This window comes from Tribolium castaneum, chromosome 3, assembly GCF_031307605.1.
Source record: "Tribolium castaneum strain GA2 chromosome 3, icTriCast1.1, whole genome shotgun sequence".
Classification (NCBI taxonomy): domain Eukaryota; kingdom Metazoa; phylum Arthropoda; class Insecta; order Coleoptera; family Tenebrionidae; genus Tribolium; species Tribolium castaneum.
This window is the reverse complement of record NC_087396.1, coordinates 15,588,003-15,613,408: the sequence shown is the minus strand read 5'-3', so window position 1 is coordinate 15,613,408 and position 25,406 is coordinate 15,588,003. Positions and strand designations below refer to the sequence as shown.

Here is a 25,406-nt window from a genome sequence, read left to right as displayed (position 1 = left end):
TGCGCCAAATTGGAACTGGTCGCTTAACACCGGTACATTATGGTGTTATGTCCTTTGGTTCCTTTCACCGTACTTTCCCTCTCTATGAGCGTTGCGTGCGCATTCTTTCAACAATACTAAAACAAAGTCGTCTTAAGGTACTACAGTACGACTCGCGACATTCTTAAAGCACTCAACAGCATGTAGAATAGGGGCAAAGGCGGCGAATTTTTTCTACACAAATTGGACAGTCGAGTCAAAATCGCGCCACATTTCACTCGAGTCTCTGGTTTATCAAGCGTTAATTGTTGCAAGAAGTTCGAATGCGAAACTTTCTAATTCGAATTTCGCTCTTTGCTGATTATTCCTGATTTGTGTAGGAAAGTTCGGAATCCCAGTGACAATGACGGAAGAAAAGGTGCTTCGACTTTAGTGTAGTACTGTGATCTGTGATACCTGTGGCTGTTTTGGGATTTAATTTAAGAACACCCCAGGTAAAGCACCCCTTTACGTAACCGCAAACCTCCGAATTTTACACTGCTTGATTCGAAAGTACACTGAGAGTGAAAGGGAAATTAGACGTTTTGCTGGCATATATACATAATTAAGATTTTGCGCGAGAAAATCCCAAATATGCGCCAGAGAAAACGGGAAACATTCAAAAACCTTCTCAAATCCACTCTGGCGCGCCGACTAGAAGGTAAATAAAGTGTCAAGCGCCCGCAGGAGATACTTTTACTTTCGAATCAACTCCGTAATTGCTCTCCGGATAACAGTTGCAGGTTTTGTAACTGCAGGAACGCGACTATAAGGGTACCACGCACCCACACTCCCTTTCGAAAAAGGAGAAACTGTGACCTTTTGCCCGGATCGGTCGGTTCTTCCGGAGCCAAGATGCGCCTTACGAAATCGAAACTGATGACGATTGTGCAAGAGAAATTCGTGATGATCTCCGGTGATTTGATTTTAATTCAGAATGCGCTTCGGAATTTTGCCGCCAAAAAATTAATTGGCACATTTTTTCAAGTGGTACTACTCGGGTACCAGTTTCTAATAAATCACAGAAAATATTATTAATGTGGACACGTAATCAGAAAACAAAAGCCTTTTTCTGGACGAGGAAAAACGGAAGTCGGGAGTAATTTGATTGAAATTTATAGAAAATAGACGTTTTTAGCTTGGGTGCAGTTAATTGAAACGAGCCGGTTGATTATTTTTCCGTCTTTTTGTAGTTTACTATTACAAGCAATTTATGTTACGCTGCCTACATAACCCAAATAACGCAAATTGATACTTTGAGGCAAAATGCTGATTTATTTGTGACTAAGGACTATTTAAAAATCCACGTTTTGTCCTCTGGCCTACTTTCAGACACACACACCATTTTACAGATTTCGAGGACAAGTAAAAATATGTAATATCTACAATAACTAATACAAAATGTTCACCGTGTTATGATTTTTTTTAGTTGCCAAACTGAAATAAAAAGAAATAACAAGGAATCTCCCTCGGAATCAAGACGTCCGCTTTTTAAATTTGAAATTTTTATTTCTGATGTCGAATTTTTCTAAATATTTTTACAGAGACTGTTAATAGCAAGATAGTATAATAGTATCAATCAACTATTCCATTTTAACGGACGAGACATTGCAAAAATTTTTACATTTTATTTTTACTTTTTGCGAACAGAATCAATAGAAGTTAATTTTTCTTTATAGGAACTTAGTACATTTCAGACTGTTTTCAACCCATAATTGGAGCCACATTTGTAAATTTGAAATACGAGTAGGTAAAAGAAATACAACTGATGACGGACGGGACACAAAGAAGACATCACATTTTTTTCCTTGAAAAATCTTTTTAAAATTTTGTTAATATAAAATGCACTAGTTCCAACAATTATTATTGAAGTAAAAAGAGAAGCTTGTTAAAATTTTTGAAACCACAAAACCGAAGAACAAGACAATGTGTAACAACTTCTGAAAATAATCCTAATTAATTTATTCAGAAAGGTTTTAATAATTAAAGACTTTAACAATATCAAAATCAGATCGAGGAAATAAAAAATTATTGGTTTTGTTTCACGACGCAAGGAATAAGACCAGTATTTACATTTATTTGCAATAACGGACGGGACAGAAAAAATTATAAATATAAAAAAATTAATAACTAATCAATTTACTTACTGATTTCTATTTTCTAAACTACCAGAAACTAGAAAAACACTCTTCAAAAATTATTCAACAGTAGTACGTCAGTTTTAAACAGTATTTTATGTTATCGTCAACAAGGCAATGTACAATGTGTTTTTAAATGATTCTCATCTAGTTAACTTTGAAATTGGTTCATATGTACAAAAATTTGTGCCGCTCTGCTCAATTGAATTCTCTGTCAATAAATGTCAAAACTGTCATTTATCAAATTCACAAATTGTCAATTAATTTCTTTAAAAATTTCGTTAAAATACAACTAAATTGTTACACTGTGCAAGAAAAGACTATTATTGTCGAAGCTTATTTCCGAATTGGAGACTTAATGAATGGAGAATGGTAAAATTCGGTGTCTAAATGCCTGTCATTAATTCGATAAAGCGGCATTTCTGATTTTACATGAAAAATTCACAGACGGCTAGATGAGAATCATTTAAAAACACATTGTATATAAATTTTCGAACTCAATAAATTACTTCAGTTTAAATGATTATCCACTCCCTTTTTAAATCTACAAAAAAAAATGTCGCAAAATACATTAAACATAAACCAAATCGTGTATTTAAAAAAAAACTTTGTACTATCTTTAAAAACAAAAAATTCAGTGTCAGCATTATTTCTAAAATTGCTCTAATATTAATTTTGTCCAAGAAAACATTTTTTGTGGCAGAAATTTCTATAATTACAACAAACTCTGGACAAAATCGTGATCTTTTCTTTAAACACTTCACATTTTGAGGAACCCAGTACGATATCAGATTTTTTTGTAATAGGCTAATAAGCAATAAAAGAAGCTAAAGGGTAAGGCAGTAAGGCATTAAAATTCTCTCCATGTAGTGTGCATAAGTGTTTTTATTTTAATATACGTATAAATGTTGCATACAATTAATTTAGATCTAATCGTGCGGCAGCAATAATCATATGAATGGCTATTATATATTTAATTATAAGTCAGTTCATAAAGTTTATTAAAATATGACTTCTCACATTCTATAGCAGGCGAAAAAATGGGATTTTTACTTCGAGTCCCACCATAAAATGTTAGTAGGTTTACGGTGGATGAAAGTTTAATCAGACAACCGCTTATTAATCCGCTAATAAGCGCACGTATAGTTTTCTAAATACCGTAATGACGTTATGTAACATGACAATGGTGCGTGGTGTAAGTTGCACGCGTGAAAAATCTGGGCGGAGTGTCGCTGTTGACACTTACATCTCGTCAACTCCAAATGAAATCAATGGCACAAAAGTGTGGAGACCTTGTCTCGTCTATGACCGTGCATATTTTTATTTAGATTAATATTTCAAATGTTGACCCGAAAAGTCGAAGGCTACGACAAAAATCGAAAATTAGACAAATTGCTTTCTCCCAATTGTTATGAGGAACCTTGTTTGCATTCGGGTTAACATTTTTTGTTTATTAGTTATGTCCATTTTTGTCCGTATGCAAATACGAGTCGGAGAGTGCCTCCTGGAAAGGTCAGCAATTTGCAACAACACATCCTTACGTAACCGTTGTTTATTAGCGGGAAATGGAGATTTTGAACCATATTATTTGCATAATATTCGGATTCGAGAGAAAGTCTTTTTTTCGGTGCAAGTGTCCACGAACACTAATCAGCGTTATGCTGCATGTTGAATATTCATTTAGTGCTCATTTAATTCCCGAAAAAGCGAGCTAAAGAGGCAAAAATGCGTGCGGGCGCTAATGGGAATAGAAAGGCACACTTCTTAAGCTAATGAAGATGGAATCGCAACTTTAGATGCTTGCATAAGCCAAATATTTTCTGTCTATTTTTATCTCTTTAAACAACTTATTTTATTTTTAGAAGATTTATAGGCGAATACAAATACCAAGTTTTTTACGCAGCTTTTACTAGCAAAATTTAGGTCGATGAACTTCAAGACAAAAAATTAATTCAGTGATTGCCTTTGAGCAAAGTTGCTTGCGTTTAATTAATTTCTGCCCGTCTGCTTGTTTTGAATTTTTTTCAAATAAATTAAAATTAAAAAAATGGCATCTGATTAATTTTGGAGCTTGATATAGGTGAAGTTATAAATTATTTTAAATATGATAAATGTATTATTAATACGCAGATGTTTACATAATGCTCATCTCTTCATTATAGAATTTAAATTTCTGTCTTTTAATTTTAATGCCGCATGGAAGCTTTTTACGACATCTTCAAATGCCAAGTAACGAAACTAGGAGGCATTTCTACGACTTACGTGTGTGACTTTATCTGAAGAATTATTGCAATTAATAACAATATCTGTGATTAATAAATAATAAAATAAAAAAGTGAAGAACATACAGTATGTCCTAGAACCCAAGTTCTGCTCCAGCTACTGATATGAATACAGTGTTTTATTTTATTCGTTCGAAATAGTAATCAGTATGGTGGGTGGGCTTTAAAAAATAAAAATCAAATGATTTCTTATTTAATTTTTCCGTTTATGGTGTGAAGTTTTAGCCTTTGGTTGGCCTAAATTTCTAATTTTCGCGTTCTGTTTCCGCTGGAAAATCGAAAGTTTGGGAAAACGTCCGAATTTCTTCGGCAAAACGTTACAAAATAATTCGAACCGTATTATTACCTCACTGACAATTAAACGTTGTTAACTAATCCTCCGCCATTAAACGTAATTGTAACGCTTTACGGTTTTTTACATACAGACTCGTTAAGTGAAACTCGCTTATAACATAATTAATACAAGGCTTATGACAATGAGTGAACTTACACTTTCCTGTAATTGTCGGTACCGTTGTTTATTGCCTCCAACTCTATTGTTCATTTTTCGATGTGTCAATCGCTCGATTGCTATAATATAGGAAATAATAACAACAACAATTCGTAATTCGAGATTTAGAAAATCTAAACGAAAGTGAACGGACTCTCATATGAAAGTTGAAAAGCAAAAGTGATCAATTAGGATCGCCATTGGCATTGGCTGTTCAAATTTAAATTTGGACGTAATGGTAATGAAATGTTTAATTAGGAGAAAAAAGTTGCCAGTGTTTATTCGAAACCACAATTAATAGGCCAAAAAAATTTTTGCAACACTATAACTATTCGTTACACTTTTTTCAGTTCTCGTTCTGTTTTCCCGGTTCGAGTAGAAAACCGCCTTGCCTATTCCACATAGTGACCTTGCTGGGGTCTTGTTGTTACATTTCCGTTTCTTTTAACTGTTATAAAATCCGATTATGAAATGGCTAAAGTATTCAAAGACCACATTAATCGAGACCACGCCCTATTTTTACATACTCATTTGCAGGTCACGAGACAGATATATGAAGGCTTCGCGTATTGTATACAATTACCAACACAAATCTGGATTTTCTTTAAAAATTTTAACCGGATTATTGTGTTTGGTCTATTTGCGCTCGGTTGCAACATTTAATTTACTCGCAGAGTGAGTGGACCGAATGTCACACCCAGATACCTATAGGATATGTTCAATACTTATTAAGTCATCAAAAAACTCGTAGATTGCGATAAGAATCTCGATTTCAAAAGCGGATACTCCTTTTGTTTTCGGCTTTGTCTGGCACGATCTCCAATATCCTGTTGCATTTGACTTTTAATGATTTAAATAAAAAAAATGCGTTAAGGATATCCAGGAGGACAAGTCTTCCTCACCCGTTGCGAGAAAAAGAACACAAAAGATTCCCAGTTTGTCGATCTCACTTATGTTTGCTAGGAAGTGTTGGATGCAAAAAATTATCCTTTTAATTAGATATTCTGTTACATTGCTATCATGAGCAAAAAAATAAATATTATGAATTCTTGGGAATGACTAATCCTTACTGCAACGGTCAACATATTGTTTTTATATAGTTTCACAAACACTTCATAGTTCATACACAGTGTGAGTCAAACACAATAATTATACAGGCTGTCCTTTTTCGAGCTCCACCATGGAGATCTCAGTTATTATAAAAAATATTAAGTCGGTTAAATAGGGCTAAGTTGGTATTTTTATGCTAAAAAATTATCTGAAAGAAACTTTGATGTGTCATTTGTAGTTTTTGAATTATTGGGAAAAACGAAAATTTGTAATTTTGTAATTTTCGTTTTAATTTTTTCAAGCGAAAACCAAAAAAAAATAAGATTAAGCCTAAGACACTTTTTTACAAGGAATTTAAATTTGTCATTGTGTTTTCCAAAGCGTTCTTGATGTCAGAGTCAACACTCAACTTTATTTTTTCTTATGGAAGCCATATTCGCTTTTTATAAGTTTGAAAAATTTTTATTCCTGATTATAGCGATGTATCACATGATATGCTGATTAAAATGGAGAAAAAAGTGTTTTAGCGAAGAGTGCTTTGGAAAAAACGCTAAAAATTTTGTTTTTAAACAAACTAGATTGTGGAAGTTTAATGAATTTAGATCTGGAAGTTTATTCTTCGCAAAACAAAACAAGACAAAGTTATAAAAATTCTGCTCGCTTATTTAATAGAACTGTCAAAATTTCGTTTGTTAAACAAAATTTTTGGCGTTTTTTTTAAAGCACTCTTTGCAAAATTTCCTTTTCCTTAATTTTAATTAACAAGTAAGATTCGATCATATTATGTAATACATCGTTATAATCAGAAACAAAAAAACTTTTAAAAAATACAAGTATCAAATATGGCGTCCATAAGTAAAATCAAAGTTGGCTGTTGTAACTCTGACATCAAGAACGCCTTGGAAAAGGCAAAAACAAATTTAGATTTCTTGTAAAAAAGTGTCTGAAGAATGTCCCACTTAAACACGTCTAGTTCTATTGGTTTGCACTTGAAAAAATAAAAAAATAAAAAATAAAAAACAAAAATAATTTTTTTTTGATTTTTCTCAATAATTTAAAAACTAAAAATGACATATCAAATTTTCTTTCGGATAATTGTTCAACATAAAAATGGGCAACTTTGCCCTAATTTAACCGACCTCGTGTCTCTTATAATAACTGAGATCCCCATGGTGGAGCTCAAAAAACAAACACCCTGTATATTTTATATGATAAAAGTTATTAATTATTTTTCAGTTGTTGTTGGAAGTTTGAAACAATTTTGGCGACATATATTATTTAAGCTTTTTACCTAAATCGCCCTAGACTTCAGCACTATTCAACAATAAAAACTACTGTGCAAAATTTCGACGATGATCTCTAACAGAGTATTAGTTTGTAAAAGAAACATTTTCTTTCAGAGAAAACCCTGAGACAATAAAGAGCATTGTGGCATCGTTAACAATCCTCTCACGTGTAATAACATTCTGTAATAAATTCCAGTGTTGCTCACTTTTGTAATCTTTATTGCCTTGTGAACCCGTCGCCTCCACCAAATTTCAACCTTAAGAAAATATAAGTTTTGCACTTAAACTCTACGGACCGGTTAACAGAACGTTTCAATTGCAATTAAATTTTAATTTCGCTTTCTATAAACCAACCCTTGGAAAATCAGTGAAAATTTACACAAAACTCGCTTGTGTTCAACAATATGTTTGTTTAAATAATGTTGAATGTTTGTAGAAAATTTCCAAAAAGTGATTACAAAAATTTTAGTATTCACTGTGTCAACATTTCCAGGCAACAGCTTCAACAACAGTCAAAATTCTACGTGACATTATTTCTGCGTGTTCTTTTGACGTACCCGCTAACCAAACTTCTGAGTACCTGACGCAAACCCATCTTGTTTATCGACAAATTTGCACCTCAATTAATATTTTTTCAATTTCAGGACAGGATGAACTGCCAATTCGTACTCTTGTTCGCCTCACTGATGAGCATATGTGCCACTTATGACGTAAGTACCGCATCTTTCGTAGCATTTCAATTAAAAGTTGCATCAGTTTCAATGTCAAAAACTTTCGAAATAAAAACTGCTATTCATAATCGAGTTTAAATGAACGTGTGTACATGACACGCCTAACAATGATAATAAATAATCCCGGCGGCCTTGGTAAGTTAAGCCAGGGCTCAAGATGTTAGGCCTTCGACGTTGATAAGTCGAGAACTTGTAAAGTACCGGATAATTAGCCACAGACAAAAGACATTAAAATGCAAAAAAATCATATGTAAAACCAGATGTGTTTAATTGTTCTTGAATCAATATTTGCGACGACAGGCGTGAAACCGCTCCAAGAACCCGAATTTGAAGGTTGGACCGGTTGGAGACTTCAACGTGCGGTCAGGCAGGAAGTGGATCCGGATATGAGTATCAATTTTACTTAGATTTTAGAAACTAAACGGAAGGAAGTTAACAAATGAATAATAATATGCTAAAGTCAAAAGTATTATCATTACGCGCGTGGTAATTGTTGCATGAGAATCATCTACTTTCCAATTACAAAAAAGAAATTTAATAAAACTCAACATGTAACGTAACATGTGATGCATTAGCTGCTTCTATTGTTGAAAAGTATTTCCGGTGACTTTGTGGTCGGATTTTGATACAGTTTTTTGTTTTGTTCCAGATTCATAAGTTTATGACGGCGGACGAAATCAAGAGCACGTTTCACGTAGATAGACATGACTTAGGTGAGTGATACGACGTGACGTATCGTCACAATAGACCTGGAGCATTTTTGTACCTAATTATAGGAGAAACACTCTGACATTCAGTCAGCTATTTACATCAGAAAACAAAACACAACGGAAGTTGTAAACAGTTGTGAATAAAAATCATCATTCGTTCATTTTACGATATTTAAGTTGCAAATTTTTGTTAAATGACATGAGATTTTTAACTACAGACAGAAAATTTTACAATCGTTCACAATTTGCTTTGAAAAATTGCAACTAATTTTCTTTCCTCACTATAGCCTTATTTAAAATCCAATGCAACTTTGGTTTTGTATTTTGCAAATAAACCACATCTCACTCGATCTGGGTCTTGGCTGTCGATGTCTACATCGGCTAGACAGCCGTTTCGATGCTCAGTTTCGATATTTATTTGGCAATTTGAGATTTTTAACGTTAATCCATTATGTAATTTTTTTACGCTACTTGCGGGAAAAGCACAACTTTCTACCATAATTTTAATGATCCGTGCATTTCTGTATAATGAAGAGTCATATTCTGTAGCTGTGTCATTTCGCGGTTGTTGAGTTGGTCAATAATAAAATCAAATCTGCCAATATGTTACGATTCCTATTTAAATTTCAGTACCAGAATACGAAGTGGTTCACATCCACCATAACGTTAGACGGAGCATCTCGCGGGACATTCCATCAGACACCGAGAATTCGATAGATACGGACGAGAAGCCGAAATACGAAGATAGGAAAACCGAACTGAAACTGAAAGTCTTCGGCAAACACTTGAACCTAACTCTAATCCCGAACCGTGGACTTTACAAGAAGAATAAATTGAAGATATGGACGGTGGAACCGAACGCCACAGCCCAACATGGGGTCGAATATGTTGAACTGCCCGAGGTACGTGTGCACCTTCTTGTTGATGACTCTTTCGGAAATTAAAAGTGTCGTGTTAAACGGATAAACTGAAGCGCCTTTCACTTTGACTAATAATGCCGCCGTTTCCGTACGTAATCTCGTGAGAAAATCGCATTTTTGGGTAAATAAAGTGCCTTATTATGACATTGTCTCCGGTGGGTCTGTCGGGTTATTGAATTAAGCGAAAAAGTAGATGTCCTTGTTGGGAAAAAACCGAAAATAAATATTTATAAATGTGATTTCTGTCGATTTTAATCTTAAAAATAGCTTCAGTAACAATAGATTAGTGTCGAATTTTTATAAATAGTCATAAGCGATGATGAAACACGTGATATTGTTGTTTTAATAAGAAATGTTAAAATTGTTATTTTATTCGAATAGGTTTCATGACCTTTCCGCGAAACACGAATAATTTTCCGGGTGAGACGGACCAACTCAAATGCAGCCAGACTGCAGAAAATTGAACAATTATCTCGTCAACTTTGCACTAGAAACCGGGAGAAATTCAGGTGCATCGAAAATAATATCGTTTGTTGCGGATGTAAAATAATGACAAGTCATTAAATGAAGGGGGAAGTGATCGTTAAGACATTCTAATGGCTAATTTAATTTAAATATTTGACGCATAAAATTATTATAGAGAGAATTTTTATTTTTCACCATAGAAGGTTTCAGTGGCCTTAATAACTTGACTAAGTCGATTACGAGCTAAAAGGTTGGCTTCACCACAGTATATTAACTGCAATATAAACTTTGTGATTCATTGTAAGTAAACAACAAAAGACGTCTGCATGTTAATAAACAAGAATTTTAGTGTGAATAGACCGGACGAAGGTTGTTCCGTTTCCTATCAGTTTTGTGATTTCTTTATTAATAAACATAATATCTAAATGTTTCTTATAAGCAAGCTTAATTGTTTATCGAGAAATGGTAGCCGTGCAATCAATATAATGAAATAATTAAATCATTTTGTAAGATCAGCCACTAGACAATTTTTTTAATAATAAAACTAGAAAATTAATGGCAAAAAAAAATTAATTCTTGCGTCTCAGACGTTGACTTCTTACTAACTCAGAATTACGCGAAAATGCAATCTCTTTCGGTTTCAATTCCAATAATTTTTTTATTTAAACAACTCATTAATGTATTGCTGGTAAAACTATAAATATTTTAAGTAAAATGCTTCATTATACAATCACTCAATGACTCTTCACTAATAAGATATAATAATTTAATTATTAGATATTATTAATTCCCTCTGTAACAAATTAGTTAGGTACATTTTGTTATGCTATAGGAAGTACAAGATTTATTATATCGTTAACGCTTTTCTTTATTTTGTAATAAATAATAAGCCATTACTCATTAATTTTTTATTGACAAATTTATTAAGTTACTAGTGAATATTCTTCTATATGGCGAAAAAGACGTATTAAGGGTGTATCTGTGACATAGTTAAGCAAAAATTATTTGAAAAATTAAAAGCCAAATTATTGTTTCCTTCAAAGAGTTACATTCCATCCTTTTTAACTTTTATATAACAATTTTTGGTAATGTTACAGACATAACATGTTAATTCTATTGCTGTATTTAGTTTTGGTTTAATTCCAAAAATCACTTTTAAATAATAGCCCATTCAAATTCCACCATTCTGTGGAAAAAAATCCCAGAAAGTTGAATTTTTTTAAACGTTTCTTTTACACTTGGGTAGACAAATATAGAAAGTCCCCAAGGGTGCGTGGCAAGCTCGAAGAAGGGGAGGGGGTTAAGCTGTCTTTTTTAGTTTTTCGCTTATAACTCGGAAAGAATCACTCTTCTTATCAAAATTAAAGCTGTTAAAATTTCCTACAAAAACGTCTTATGCATTTTTCTTGTAGGAATAACCATAAGCGAATTATAGGACTGGAAAGAAATTCTATTAAATCTCTGGGTTATCCTTACATGCGGAATTTTGGTCTTCAACTAGAGAGCCCGAGAAAAGAAAGTATTTTTCTTCCTTATTTCCCTTTCTTAGTTTAGTTGGGGACGCTTTACATACACTATTTCCATATAAATACTTATGATATACTAATGTTTAATAATCCAGTGTCATGTAGACACCAAATTTCAAAAGCTAGTAGCTCACCTACGGTTAGTCCTACAACAATAAGACTAGGACCATTTTGTAAAAAAATTTATCAACTTTAATTTTGGTAAGAAGATAAAAATTGCTAGGAGTGATCGTTTCCGAGATATAATCAAAAAAACAAAAAAGACAGCCTCCTGCCAAGTGTAAAGAAAGCTTTTAAAAAAAATTCAACTCTCTAGGAATTTTTTTACACAGATCGCCTTATTTTTGTCTAATTTGACTGAATTTAATGTTTCAAAAATTTTTATCTGATGATGGCAATAGTTGATTAACATAGGTATAAATATTTTAATTATCACTAAATTCGGTCGAAAAAATGAATGAAATTCATCGATTAAAATATTAATAATAAAGTTTTGTTGTTCCTCTAAAATAAGATATCTTCCCAATATAATTGCATAGAACAGGATGCTCAGTAAGTACGTCTGTATACAAAAAAAAAACGCTGCAAGCTATGTTTCCATTGTTGTTTATCTAATTCAAATAAATATAAATGCCAAATGCTACGAAAGAATTTTTAAGACTAGCTTTCTACACCTTTTCCAACTGTATTACAGTTTCAGAATAGCCAATAGTATTTCAGATAAATCAAATGAAGTTCAGAAAGTATAATTGAATATTTCCTAAAATACGATTGACTAATCTGAAAAACATTCGCTACTTTCTGAAATGAATCTGATACATTCTGGACTATGATAGGAAAAGGTCATGAAAAGCTGTAGAAGCAAAAGTCAAAATAATTCCAAATTTCACTGATTTTACTGATATTTGAAACAGATGTTTCGGTTTGTCAAGTTTACTACTGTGATTATTTGTATTTGTTTAGTAAAAAAAGAAAATGTATCGCAGTATATTGAAAGAAAAATGGGCAAGAAAATAATTATGTAAAAGTGAGGATGAAAGGGAATCATTTGAGAAGCCGATGAGGAAACAGTCAGTCAATTCGAAGCAATTTAGCCTTAGACCTGTTCAATTTGCAATCGAAACCATCAAAAATCGCGACTGAACCACCATAACCGTCCCATTATCGAATCATTGCAACTCAACAATAAAAAAGCTGTATGCTAATAAAATTACTTAAAATAATTTCGCAAAATCGTTGAATAACCGAAAAGTGCAATAAGAAAGTTCCTTTTTATCTCGCTTCCTCGTACTAAAATTTCCACCGCTTGTGAAGTACGTCTTTTTATAGAAGGTTATGGTAAAAATTTTTGTTTACATCAGCGTCGATTTTGAAGGACAATTATTTCATGCCGTGGCTAAGGTCGTGCTTTTTTTCTCTTGAAGCATTGTGGAGAAGTGAATTTTTCAATCGGATCGAAAAATAATGTGCAATCGAGCGTGATGTCTGTTGGCCAACTGAAACCGCCACGGATTGAATCATCAGTGCATTTTTTGGGCCTTGTGGGGAATAGTTTCCTTATTGGCTTATAATTATAATCGGGCGACAATGACCCTGACGATGTAGCTCACCTCCGCCGAAACGAAGACGAGCAGAGATTTTAACAGATTTTTGAGTGTCATGTCGGTTGGAATTTTCGTACAAGCCGTCCCAATGTCAGGCTGGCAAATCCCATAAGCAAATCCCAACTAGGTCAAACGCCATTAGGTTAGCTAACAGCTTTCACTCTCGTAGGTATTCTGTTATAGCAACAGACAAACTTCACCGAGAGGAAAACGAAAATAGCTCAGGGCTCGGTCAAGGATTCGTCAGTTTTTTATCATCGCTGATTGTTTGGGAGGTGTGACGGACCTTCGATTGCCAATTGATTCAGTCTTGCCGACACCCTCCATTTCTGAAACCGTCACAATGCGAGCTTTGTCACGGATTTTATTACAGTCACACGACGAAATCCATTGTTCTGCAATTTTGACGGTTAATTAATGACGAAAATAAACCTAGTTTCGCAAGCAGGCCCCATGAGTACGATGTTAAAGGTGGCTTGGGGGCGTACGGGCTTTAAAATCGAGACATGTAACTTATGTTTCTTGTTTACGTAAATTGCCATGTTGCGCGAATTACAGAACGAACAAATGGTTCGTTTGGATTTTTTGAAAGTGGCGTGTGGAAATACGTATCAATGCTACAGGATGTGCACTTTAGATACGTTCGGTTCTGGAAATATCAGACATCCGAGACAGGTGGCCAACACCTAGGCGATAAAGCCATGATCTTGACATTTTCAATAGAAATGACAATATTTTAGCCAAAAACAAGCTACGAAATTGCTAGGAATGTATAACAAGCTAGTTTCAGACTTGAATTTATACGACAAAATTATGTCAGCGTGTCAAAGACAGGTACATGTCCCAACAATGAAAATCAATTAAAATTCCTTTACGTATTCAAAAAAGCTAAAAAATTCGTTTGAAATTCATACAATCCTCCTCATCTAGGTAATAGATTATAGTCACGTTGCAACTCGGAAAATCAATTATGCATGATTTGTGCTAAAATTGCCTTTAATTTGCTCGACACTTAGATTATTCTCATAATTCCAGCAACGTTAATTGTCCAAAAAGTTAACTACTCCCATTTAATAACAGTTTAAACAAGTTATTCAAGCATAAATGTATGATAATTTGATTGTTATTTTATTCTTTAATTCCTATTTTAAGTTTCTTTGTAAAAGCAGAGTGAAAATTGTTACCTGTTGTGAAAAACCTACGTTTGCCACTAAAATCTATTTTTACGAATATAACAGGATTATGAAAATTATTTGGGTTCATAGCGGCACAAACCTTGCCGAAGAACTTTCTCTATTTACGAACATGTTATTTCGTTATAAAATCTCTCCAATATTTATTGCTTATTGGCTTTGCTGATTGCAATAACAATGTTTTATTAAATAAAGTTCTATCCTGATTCCTCTAGCTATTAGAAGACGGTAAATGTATTGATTATTTAAATTAACCAACAGGATACAGATATGAAAAGTTAAATATTTATATGCTCAGACCTTATATTTTTATTTGATTTTTATCCGAGACTGTACGCTTGTAAGTTTTAAGTAGTGTCATTGATCCTAACTTTTGCATTTTTATAAGCATTATCTATTAAATCTTTGAGGTTTACGACCAACCTTCGTCAAAACACCGTGATGTTTTCCGTACAACAAACAGCTCGTACTTTTAATTTTTAACGGGGTTAGAAACCTTCATAAACTGCGGATTAGCACTTACATGGTAATAATTTCTGACCTCTTAAAAATATACGAGAAAAAGCATTTTCGTGGCACAAATTCCAGTTGAAATAAGACATAATCAATCACAATTTAATGCATAATTTACGACTTGTGCAGGTGAACATAATTCACTCGGCAAAATGAAAATATCGTGAACATTGCAAAAGTAATGAAAGATGTTTCATCACATTTCTGATTTGTTCCCTTTAAGTAAAATTCATAGATCTCAGTATTTAACTGTAACTGGAAATTAAATAGAAACAAAAATTGCAAAATTATTTGTATAATTGACTTTTCTCTTCATTTCTGAAATACGTAGCCTCGGAAGTGTTATTAATAAACTGAAAATAAAACTATTTTTTTGACAAAGTCGTATAGGTAGCTGAAACCCCTTAGTATCAAGATAAAGTTCTTTCATTTAAACAAGAAGTGTTTTTCTGGAAAAGTGTAAAAGCTAACGAATAATGAAGAATCCTTGGGTTATAATAACAATATAAATTTCCTTCCAGTATTCAAAAATTAAATAATGTAAAATATTACAAAAATATGGTAACATTAAAAATTTATTAGATTATTATGTACATCAGTGGTCCATGTTAGCATAATATATGTTGTCAAAAAACTTTAGCTTGAATTCACAACCAATAACACTTGCCTTTAACTTATTCTGATTCACTGAATCTAATAATAAACTAGTAGTTCAAAACAAAACTCACTCCTAATCAATATTTCTGAATTCGTTACTTTACTCCCATTATGCTTCCACTCCCATCTGCATTACCAAAGGTGTGAAAGAAAAAAAAACAAAAGAATCTGAATGGTTCTATTATATCTTCAATAATGTTTATATAATACCTCTATCATAAAGTTATTTGTGCGTGTCATCGATGTAATAATATATCGGAAATGTCAACCACAAATATTAAATAACACTAAACATTTTGATTTTTCCTTTATTGTACATTTGTAATTACAGCAACAGTTATTATAATAGTCATACCTTCTATTTAAAATAGCATTGAAATGTAAAAACGTAGTTCACGTAAAAATAGCATCATATCTTATGAAATATTAATAACTTCCATTATTAGAAACTAAAATTCACAGTTTAGATATATGATCAAACGTAATAAAGCTATCAAACATTGTAAATGAATTAAAATTTATTCAGGAACATATTGTACGTACACAGATGGTTCTCATTCACACAGTGACACTATAGGAAGGTTTCTTAACTTAAGTTTCACTATTATCAATAAAAAAATTTTTACTTCTGGATAATGATTAATTCCGAAATTAATTAATTGTAAGTAAAAGTAAATGCACAGGAAATAGTGCATATGTAACTAACATTTAAATAAAATAGACAAATATGGCACGAAACATAACTACGCTTTCTGTAGTTGATTTCTTTGATTTTCTTCGAGCTTTTTCAATCAGCAAAATAACTAAAACTAAATAACTATTCTACGGCCAGGCGAAATGTAAATATTTAGTTTCGTCGAGAGTTTCGTGTACCAAGTCGCCAAATGCCATGTTTATTCAATGGTTGTAGACAAATAATTCTTTAGTATATAGTTGTTGGCACATACTAGAAGATGGAAAATCATGCTGCAAATATTTTGGTAATTCGAAAAAACGAATGCCTTCCCGTCACCGTGTAGTAAACCATTACGGAGCGGGCATTTTACATAAATCTACTTGTTTGAGTTGCGTTCCTGCATTCCTGTCGCTAGTTTATGCGCCAGTTGGGTTACATTTCACCGATATCGGAAATAACTCAAACAAAGCGAACAAAGCCGGTCAAGCCTTGCCGAATGAATAAATCTCTTCTGTTTTCAGACTGACGAAGATATCGGCGATATCTACCAAGACGAGGAAAACCAAGCTGCCATTTTGCTGAGGAACCACAACGATACCGTGATTGTGGTAAGTCTGATGCAGAACCTTGGCCTTTCTGTCGTTTTACGTAAAAGCAAGTAACAGCAACGGCAAATTGCGATAATTAAAATTATTAATCGAGCATGATATTGCACAACGAGATCGGTTCCAAGTGGCCAACTCGTTACCAACGTTGCGGTCAAGATAAACTGGGCCGAAATTTCCATACTGGCAATCGAAAGGCGAAAATACAACAGAAGTAATTGTAACAAGGAAAAAAATCGGAAAAACAAGAGCTATTTATTGGTCAAAGCAAGGTAATAAACGGCGGACAGGAAATGCGTTGCACAAATAATGTCACTGAAAGTGAAAACAACAAGGTGGGTTTTTTATCGGGACAATTCGGTACGGGTAATTTCTAATGGCTAAAGCTGTGCAACCGGAGAATTAGATCCTTTATTGACATTTCATGATGAGACCGGAGTTGCATAAGGAGAAACGTTCTCACGGTGGATGGGCCGAATAATACGTTTTCGTCAATTAGCTGCGGTTTTGGACGTTTGAACTTATCAAATCTCGAATCGTATAAAGGACCCCAATTACTCCATCAATACTGAAAGTTGCACTCTGTCGTGCTGTAAATTAGTCAGAGATAAAATCTTGTAAAATCATCACACAAAAAGGTCAATTTATGTAAAATTAAGGAGTCTCCGGGTCGCTGTATCTGGTTTCAAACTGTCAATGTTAATTAACGTGAATAGTTTGATACAGAAATTTCGTTGCCCGATCAGAGCTAATGGGAAAGCTATACGGCTAAAGGTGACCAACTGATCACGTTTTTTTACTTAACCTTTGAACTATCAAATGGTCGAAACATGATCCACTTCTAATTTTTCAACGAGGTTTTCAATAAATATTGCAAAAACTATTAACTTGTTAACACACCACCAAGGCAGTTAACTAAAAAAATCGAGACAAAAAGTTAGTCAACACCTATTGTAATCATTAGTCAGTAGTTCTAATGATTTTTAAATCTGTTGAGTTTCTTTTCCTAAAAAGAATAAAATCGAGAATAAAACTTAAAACAGTTTTGCTCGACTCTGAAGGATTTGGTTGGGTCATAAAGTAACAGAGTAATTAGCACACTTCTAAGACAAGAATGGCAATCACGCAATCATTTCTAACATACATATTTGTACATTTTTCACAGCGTATTCGCATTTTTTGCTCCTAATTAATTGATTCTTTAATTGATAAAATAAGTAAGCGATAAATTAAACAACTACAGTAAAGTTGGACCGTACAGCGCTTTAACTAAAAGCACATTTAATTGTGAGAAAGGATTAAATACGGGAAAACAAAACGAGTAAAAATAAGGGCGCTTTCAGCGTTGGCCCCCAAATTATTTCACATTAAACTAGTTCACTAAGGGCCGGTTTGAAAAAGCTTTGTTAAAATTTAATCCGTTGTTAAAAAAATTCAAATTGGTCGAATATGGTCACGTGACCAGTTAATCACGCATTTAATTGCAGATTAAATCAATGACGCTTCTATAAACCGGCCCTAATTCTTTGGAAAAATTGCAGGGCCAATAAGTCGTAATATAAGCTGAGAAAAACACACGAAAAAAATATTAAAGACCGGTTTATAGAAGCGTCATTAATTTAATTCACAATTAAATGCGTGATCACGTGACCAAATTGAGCCAATTTGATTGGTCAACTCGCGTTATTAACTTTTAACAACGAATTAAAGTTTGATGAGGCTTTCTATAAACCGGCCCTAAAAGTTTTAAAATAAGCGCTCATATTTTTTTCAAAAAACTCAAATACGGTGCCGGGAGAAAACTTAAAAGCGATTGAAACCTAAACGATTAAAGATAGAGTTATGGTCTTCCGGACTTTTTTGAAGGAGCATTTTTTGTAACTTGGACAGTACTCGCTTATTACGAGTATGTCCATTGTGGAGAGAGAAAATTTCTTTTATTAGCTTTGTGTCTTTGACATGTCCAAGATTATAGTCACGACTTAATCTCAGTTAAAATACACAATATGCTAGTTCTATCAACTTGCTGACCGAGTTGTTTATAAAAATAACTAATTTAACTAGTGCCCATTGCGATTAAGTGTGAGAAAAAGTACTCGTAAATGTTCAATAGTTTGAACTAACTACCTATAGAGTTTTTCAAGTATTTTCCCAAACGTTATCGAAGAAAAATTATTTTATTAAACAAATTATTCTTATGAAATAATTTAAGTGAGCATTATTGTTTTAACCTTCCCGTACAAGTACATGGCATTACTAAATCTCTAATTACACCTAGATTTTAAAAGATATAAAAAATTACAGTGTTTAGTATCATGTCGATCTAGATATTATAATTACATTAAAGTTAACCCGCAGGACTAAGCAAATTTCAGTGATTATAATAATAATAGCGTTAAAGATGATAATTTTCTTAATACTGTTTAAATTGTATACAAAGAAAATATAAAAACTGCAACAAGCAGTGTCGCAACACGGATTAATTTTAGCACCAGTGATAATTTATGACAATACTTTTTATTCTCAATGTAATTTAGTTTATAATATTGCATAATTTAAAAATACCAAGGAGTAATAAAACCCGTTTGGCTACTAATATTACTATGCTGTGCAATAGAAAAAAGTCAGTGTTTCTTGTCAATCAATAAATCTTATAGATACATTAGAATATCAGAATTACCAGGAAGTAAAATCATACGGACTGACAATAACACCTTTATTGGAGTTTCTAAAAGCGCGAAAAGGCAACATGTGTAAATGTGTAAACATATAATTTACGACGATGATAAACCAATAATGCATATTTTTCCGGTCACTAATTTTACAAGTTGTGAATTAGCATTAACGGCGCCAATTAAATGTACTTATAATTTATTTGGAAAGTGGATAAAATATATCATTCAAATAAGACAATATAATTGGGTAATTTATGTTATGCGCTTATTATACTCGCAGTTTATGGCGTTTTAATTATTCGTGTATCACAAATTAAAATTAAATTTACGAGTATGTCACTCCCAAGCGAACCGAGCAAAACAATGGGAAATAATGGCTAATTAACAGCCAAGTGTTTTACAAATCCTGTCAAGTCTCGCTTTCGTAATTCCAATCAATCAACCCGCGTGCAATCATTTTAAATAACGCCGCACACGTCCCGCTAATTACAGCTATCAGCTTCCACATGTTCGCACAACTATCGAAAAACCTTGCCAACCATGTTCCTCTTCTCGCACGTCGAAATGTCTCTTGACCGATTTATCCGTCGGTTTTATTGCTCATCATTGACCTCTCGCCCATCCCAAAGCCGGAGAAGAAGTTCAAGGTCGCTGTTGACCATCCGTGTCCCATGAAGGGTCGCGCTTACCTCAACACTCTTGAACTCTTTCGGCGCTCAAAAAAGTCACGGCTAGTAAGTGAAGGTCCGGTGCGTTATTGTCTCGCACATGTATTTTTTCTTCGAACACAATGCGAATTTTAGTGTCTTCACCTTGACCAGAATATGTGCGTTTGCAACGAACGGCCTCACATCAATTGACCCATAATTGCTTATTTATGTTATTAGTTGGGTAACGCGCGTTAGGAAATGCTCTTTTCGACACTTTTGCGCAAGCCGATTGTTTGCATTGCAGGAGGGTAGCATCGGGGCCGATTTGGTCATACGGCCCATCCCTCCGCGGCTGCTGGACGCGAAAGACAAGCCCACGCACGACGATGACGAAATGTTCCTGGACGCGGACGGCGAGCTCAGCTCGGAAGTTGCAATCGACACGGGGCTGCCTATCAAGAGAAAAAAGCAAAAGATCCAAGGGCATCGACACATAGTGTACAAAAGGAACGGAAATCATGAAGATACAATGAGCGATTACGGTAAGAAGCATTTGCATATTGAGCGGTACTTATTCACTATTTAGCCTTGATGGAGCCCGACCATTTGGCCAAAAGACACAAAAGGAGCACCTCGCGCAAGAAAAGGGAGGCCCCATACACCATCTACCCCGAAATTTTAGTCATAGTAGACTACGACGGGTATAGGCTGCATGGGGGCGACAATTTACAAATCAAACGGTATTTCGTCTCGTTCTGGAACGGCGTAGACATGAGATACAAACTCCTCAAAGGACCAAAAATTAGGATATCAATAGCGGGGATTATAATAAGTAGGGTAAGTTCACTTTATTGAAACCTTAACTTTGAAATTAACATCATCATCGGTCTCGATCCCGATGTCTTCGAGGAGAGTTTTCTTCGATTTGGGGTAATTTTCGAAAATGGCCTCGATCATGTCCGTGCACCATCTCTTCCGTTTATTGTATTCTTTAAATACGGTCCGGTATTCCCTCTCGATTTTCTCTTTATCGAGCGACTCGCTAGTACCACCTTCTAGTTTCGACTCCATTTCTTCAACCTCTTCTTCCAGCTTCTTCTTCTTCTCCAATAGCTCAACCTTGCTCAACGTTCCTTCCAAATCTCGCAAACGGGCGCTCTTCTCCTCCAATTCGTTCTGAACGGTTTTGAGGGTTGCAGCAAGATTGCTACACTGGCGCTCCATTTCGAACGTTTTGGACGTCAAGTCTTTCAAAGGCAGTGACGATTTTTGCGGCACGCAGTATATTTTTTGTTTGCCACAGTTCTTCTCAATCACTTTGTTCTTCTCAACTAGCTTGTTAACAGCTGAAACAACTTGACTCTTACTGAGTTGTTTGTTGAACCCTTCCATTATGTTGTTGATGGTGTAGGGTCGGTTCTGGTCGTACAAAAACTGGAGGATTTCGTCCATGATCCTGAAATAACATTTGTTTTAGGGGCGGGATGCAACTCCGTATCTGGAACGCAACCGGGTGGGGAGGGACGCCATCGACTCGGCGGCGGCTTTGACGGACATGGGGAAGTACCTCTTCAGGGAACGGCGGCTCCCGGTGTACGACATCGCCGTCGCGATTACAAAGTCAGTATAACGCGGGAACTTATTTTTGGTTTGTTTTTGTCAGATTTTAACCACTTTGACTTAGGTACGATATGTGTCGACGTCGAAAAGGCGGCCGCTGCACCAAAGGAACTGCCGGTAATAAAAATTAAATCGCGTGTAAATTGCTGCTACTAACCCGGATCGCATACACCAACAAGATCCGGACTAATCGTTCTAACTAAATGTCTGACACGCAAAATGTGACGATTGTGGTGTTTAGGCGTCCGTGTTTTTGTTAATTGTTCTTTAGGTATAGTCGCTCTGGAGCTGAGGAGTAAATAACAACAAAACACACAAATCACACATTTAACCATATATGACCGGGTGTGTTTTTTACAGACTAGACATGTGCAGAAGGTCGTACCCCAACGATGTCTGCAATCGCGGCACGGCAGGTACGAACAGATAAAGGCACGATCACTTGTAGATTCCGAGTTGAATTTTCTCGATGTAGTGTTTTGGCACCCCGTTTCGATTACCACGCCCGCTCTATAACCCCATCCACATTACATGACACACAAACTCTAACTTGACTAATTCATTTAACCAAACTAATTGTTTGTTGATGGTGGTTCGAGTTTTGTGAGACTGCACAGAACTGCTTCAGGCTCTTCTGGTGATGGGATTTTTTCCAAAAAACTTTGTTCTAATGTGACTCTAAATAGGGTTTGCGTACGTCGGAGGTGCATGCGTGGTCAACAAAAGACTAGAAAAGGTCAATTCTGTTGCCATCATTGAAGACACAGGTGGCTTCAGCGGAATTATAGTCGCGGCTCACGAAGTGGGACATTTGTAAGATTCAAACCCCAAACTAAAAATCCTCAACTAAATTTTTCCCCACTATAGACTAGGAGCAGTACATGACGGAAGCCCTCCACCGTCGTACCTCGGGGGCCCAGGGGCCGAAAAATGCCAATGGACGGACGGGTACATCATGTCCGATTTGAGACACACGGAGCGGGGCTTCCGGTGGTCCCCTTGCAGTGTCTCCAGTTTCCACCATTTCCTCAAGTAAGTCACAATTTAACCAAAATTTTTCCTATTGATTGATGGTTGTGTAGTGGTGACACTGCCACCTGTCTCTACAACGTGCCCCACGAAGACGACAGTTTGCCAAGAGTCCTCCCAGGGAAACTCCTCACTCTCGACGCCCAATGTCGTAGAGACAGGGGAACAAGTGCATGTTTTGTAAGTTAGTCTAATGGGATAAAACTTTGGTTGAGGTGTTGAATTGTAGAAAGACGACCGGGTCTGCGCCCAACTCTTCTGTTTCGACGCCAGTAGCGGCTATTGCGTGGCCTACCGGCCCGCGGCTGAAGGTTCACCTTGTGGTGACGGCCAAGTAAGTCCCGCTTAAGTTTTTCGTTCGTTAAAAAATCCTGTTTCAGTATTGTTTGAATGGTCGATGCGTGGCTGAGCACGAGAACATAATCCCCGATTATACGCAGAACACACCGTCTTACATCCGAAGCGGAAACAACCAGGGTCGGCCTTTGTAAGTTTGTTTCATTGCCGATTATCGCCGGTTGTTTGTGACACAATTAACATGATTTACACTTACGACAGGTTTCACGAGGACGACGAAGAAGTTAATCAAAGACCCGAAACACCGAAATATTACGATTACACGACACCCCCCTACAACCCGAACCCACCCTCATACAACCCCTACACCACTCCGAGACAGTTTTATCAGTTTTCTACCACCAAGTCTCCTTACGATTTTAACGATTTCGCTAGGCAGTACACTAGTAAAAATCCCTACCAAACCACTGAATCTTATTACAGTCAAACAACCCCTAATCCGTATGTCGGTAATTATTATCAGTTGAGGCTACAGACCACTAAGAATCCGTACGATTTCGCTAATTTTGGAAGAAACAATTACGACATTAATAACAATTACTTGAAGCGGTCGTACAATACCGCTAATTATTACAGCGATAGTAGCAATGTAAGAAATAAAAGTGCCGTGTTTAATAGGGGAAGATAAGGGTAAGACTTTGTTAATCGCCATACGTCATCCTGTAATCGTCGTAATTAATCAGCATGGTATTTACGTGTTCACAGCTTATTTCAATCTCTGTTCTTTGTATAGTCGTGAAAGTAAAACTTTCCCCTTCGATTCTTATGTCAAATTTATTATCTCGATAAATGACGCTATTAACACAAACCATACAGACTTTATTACACTTACACTTTATCCTTCCTTGTGTACTACCAATAAAACACCAATTATTTACTCTCATTTTTGTGAACTTACTTGGGCCACCTAGCAATCACTTGTTCCAACCACAGCTCCGAACTCAACTTAGTTTGCACTTCCGAATGGTTCAGAATTGTGGTTGGAACAAACCTTTTGTGAATTGCTAAGGATGGTCCCCTCTGACTTTGTTGAATCTTGTTTTTCCGACTTGTGACGGTTTTTGAACAAAAAACTAATCTTACTTTGTATTTCTTTTCCAGTTAAGGGAATAAGCAACACACAAATACGTAAATTTAAGGTGTGATTAGGAATGAACCAACAATGGAGAATTCTGTGCCTTAAACAAGTGACAAACGACTATTTAATTTTATTTTTTGTTTGAAGGACTCATAAAACCGTATTGTTAAATTAATGGTAGTTTTAGTGTGAACAAATAGTTTATTTACTTGTATTTGTAATGTAAATAGTTTGTACGTTTAAAAATATACTGCCAATTCTCATAGCATCAAGTATTGTGATGAAGTATTTATGTAATTGTACCATATTTATCAAAATGGCAGAGTGCAATTTATTTTTAAGTCAAAATTTTACATTTGTTTGTTATTCAAAAACCAATAAAACCCATCAAAAAATACCAATTAAATCGTAGTTAAGTTCCTAAAGTCGCAACATGATTGTAAATGACTTTGTAAAAATTTGTATATTTGCCGCAATTAAAAATACCGACCAGCCATTTACTCATTTATTTCAACAAAACAAAATCATCAGAAACATACACAACTATTCGTAAATATAACGGATTTGCCACATTTTAATACCTACACCAAGAGACAAAGGGAAGACCCCAAAGGGAAGAGTAATTTAAGAGACCTTCCTGTCAGTCAACGTCGCGGCATTAAAGGCAATGCGCACGATCATAGCCCCCGACAAGGCGCAGACAACCCCAGCGGGCATGATTTTGCCCGAATTATAAAACCTGTACCCCATTACGCCCGCTAGGATCGAACTGGTGACCAGCTGAACCGAATAGTTGGAAGGATCGCGACTGACTTGGAAGGCCCCGTAAGCGAGAGCACTGCCAAACAGGAGACCAGCCGCCAGGGACGGTATCGACCCTAAATATAAACAAGTCATGATTGTCTTTCGCAACATAACCTCAAATTTTTTACCTGCCCTGTAATAACCGAGAAAGCCGCCTGCGGCTACCGCCCCCGCGTAAAGGAAGCCCGGAATGTCTACAGGCATTGCGAATTGACTGGGTTTTTAGCGAATTTTGCCGGTTTTTAAGAGAGATTTATTGCGCTTGACAGGAATGACAGGTTTGAATGTCAGATTTTGACGTTTTGTGATATCAAAACGATTTCATTGAA

The 25,406-nt window shown here is 35.2% G+C and overlaps 3 protein-coding genes across 9 annotated transcripts in view; 1 reads left to right on the top strand and 2 right to left on the bottom strand.

The window, feature by feature from the left end:
• Positions 1-136: 136 nt before the first annotated feature.
• Positions 137-24,769, top strand: sona (sol narae). 3 transcript variants are annotated; one of them, XM_969013.4, is made up of 16 exons: positions 137-473; positions 7,909-7,974; positions 8,645-8,708; positions 9,336-9,607; positions 16,781-16,867; positions 20,494-20,731; positions 20,776-21,026; positions 21,667-21,809; positions 22,170-22,225; positions 22,496-22,622; positions 22,677-22,841; positions 22,892-23,018; positions 23,068-23,172; positions 23,219-23,325; positions 23,397-23,825; positions 24,297-24,769. In XM_969013.4, exons 2-15 carry the CDS (start codon positions 7,915-7,917, stop codon positions 23,821-23,823), a joined length of 2,229 nt encoding a protein of 742 aa, XP_974106.1. In that variant the 5' UTR covers positions 137-473; positions 7,909-7,914; the 3' UTR covers positions 23,824-23,825; positions 24,297-24,769. The 3 variants fall into 3 exon arrangements, with proteins under 3 accessions (XP_974106.1, XP_008195683.1, XP_015837249.1); XM_008197461.3 differs by lacking the exon at positions 22,170-22,225 and adding an exon at positions 21,874-21,926; XM_015981763.2 differs by lacking the exon at positions 23,397-23,825 and having other exon boundaries at positions 138-473.
• The window catches only part of LOC103313642 (homologous-pairing protein 2 homolog), a 79,599-nt gene continuing 75,205 nt past the window's right edge, over positions 21,013-25,406 (bottom strand). For 2 of the 5 annotated variants that reach the window (XM_015981766.2, XM_064355944.1), the window contains exon 2: positions 21,013-21,645. In XM_015981766.2, the coding sequence (XP_015837252.1) occupies positions 21,033-21,645 (613 nt within the window). In that variant the 3' untranslated portion in view covers positions 21,013-21,032. Of the gene's footprint in view, positions 21,646-21,966; positions 22,465-24,027; positions 24,298-25,406 lie in introns of those variants that run through there. The other 3 variants (XM_015981767.2, XM_008197457.3, XM_064355945.1) reach the window with 3 other exon arrangements.
• On the bottom strand, positions 24,765-25,395 carry LOC662972 (uncharacterized protein). Its single transcript, XM_969040.4, has 2 exons — positions 25,206-25,395; positions 24,765-25,151 (listed from the first exon to the last, which is right to left on the bottom strand). Exons 1-2 carry the CDS (start codon positions 25,279-25,281, stop codon positions 24,898-24,900), a joined length of 330 nt encoding a protein of 109 aa, XP_974133.1. The 5' UTR covers positions 25,282-25,395; the 3' UTR covers positions 24,765-24,897.

Excerpts from the sequence above, each read along its gene's own strand:
- sona (XM_969013.4), top strand. The coding sequence starts at position 7,915 with ATGAACTGCCAATTCGTACTCTTGTTCGCCTCACTGATGAGCATATGT. Across the intron at positions 20,732-20,775 it reads AGATACAATGAGCGATTACG|CCTTGATGGAGCCCGACCAT; the intron begins GTAAGAAGCATT and ends TTCACTATTTAG. Across the intron at positions 23,326-23,396 it reads AACAACCAGGGTCGGCCTTT|GTTTCACGAGGACGACGAAG; the intron begins GTAAGTTTGTTT and ends CACTTACGACAG.
- LOC662972 (XM_969040.4), bottom strand. The coding sequence starts at position 25,281 with ATGCCTGTAGACATTCCGGGCTTCCTTTACGCGGGGGCGGTAGCCGCA. Across the intron at positions 25,152-25,205 it reads TCTCGGTTATTACAGGGCAG|GGTCGATACCGTCCCTGGCG; the intron begins GTAAAAAATTTG and ends GTTTATATTTAG.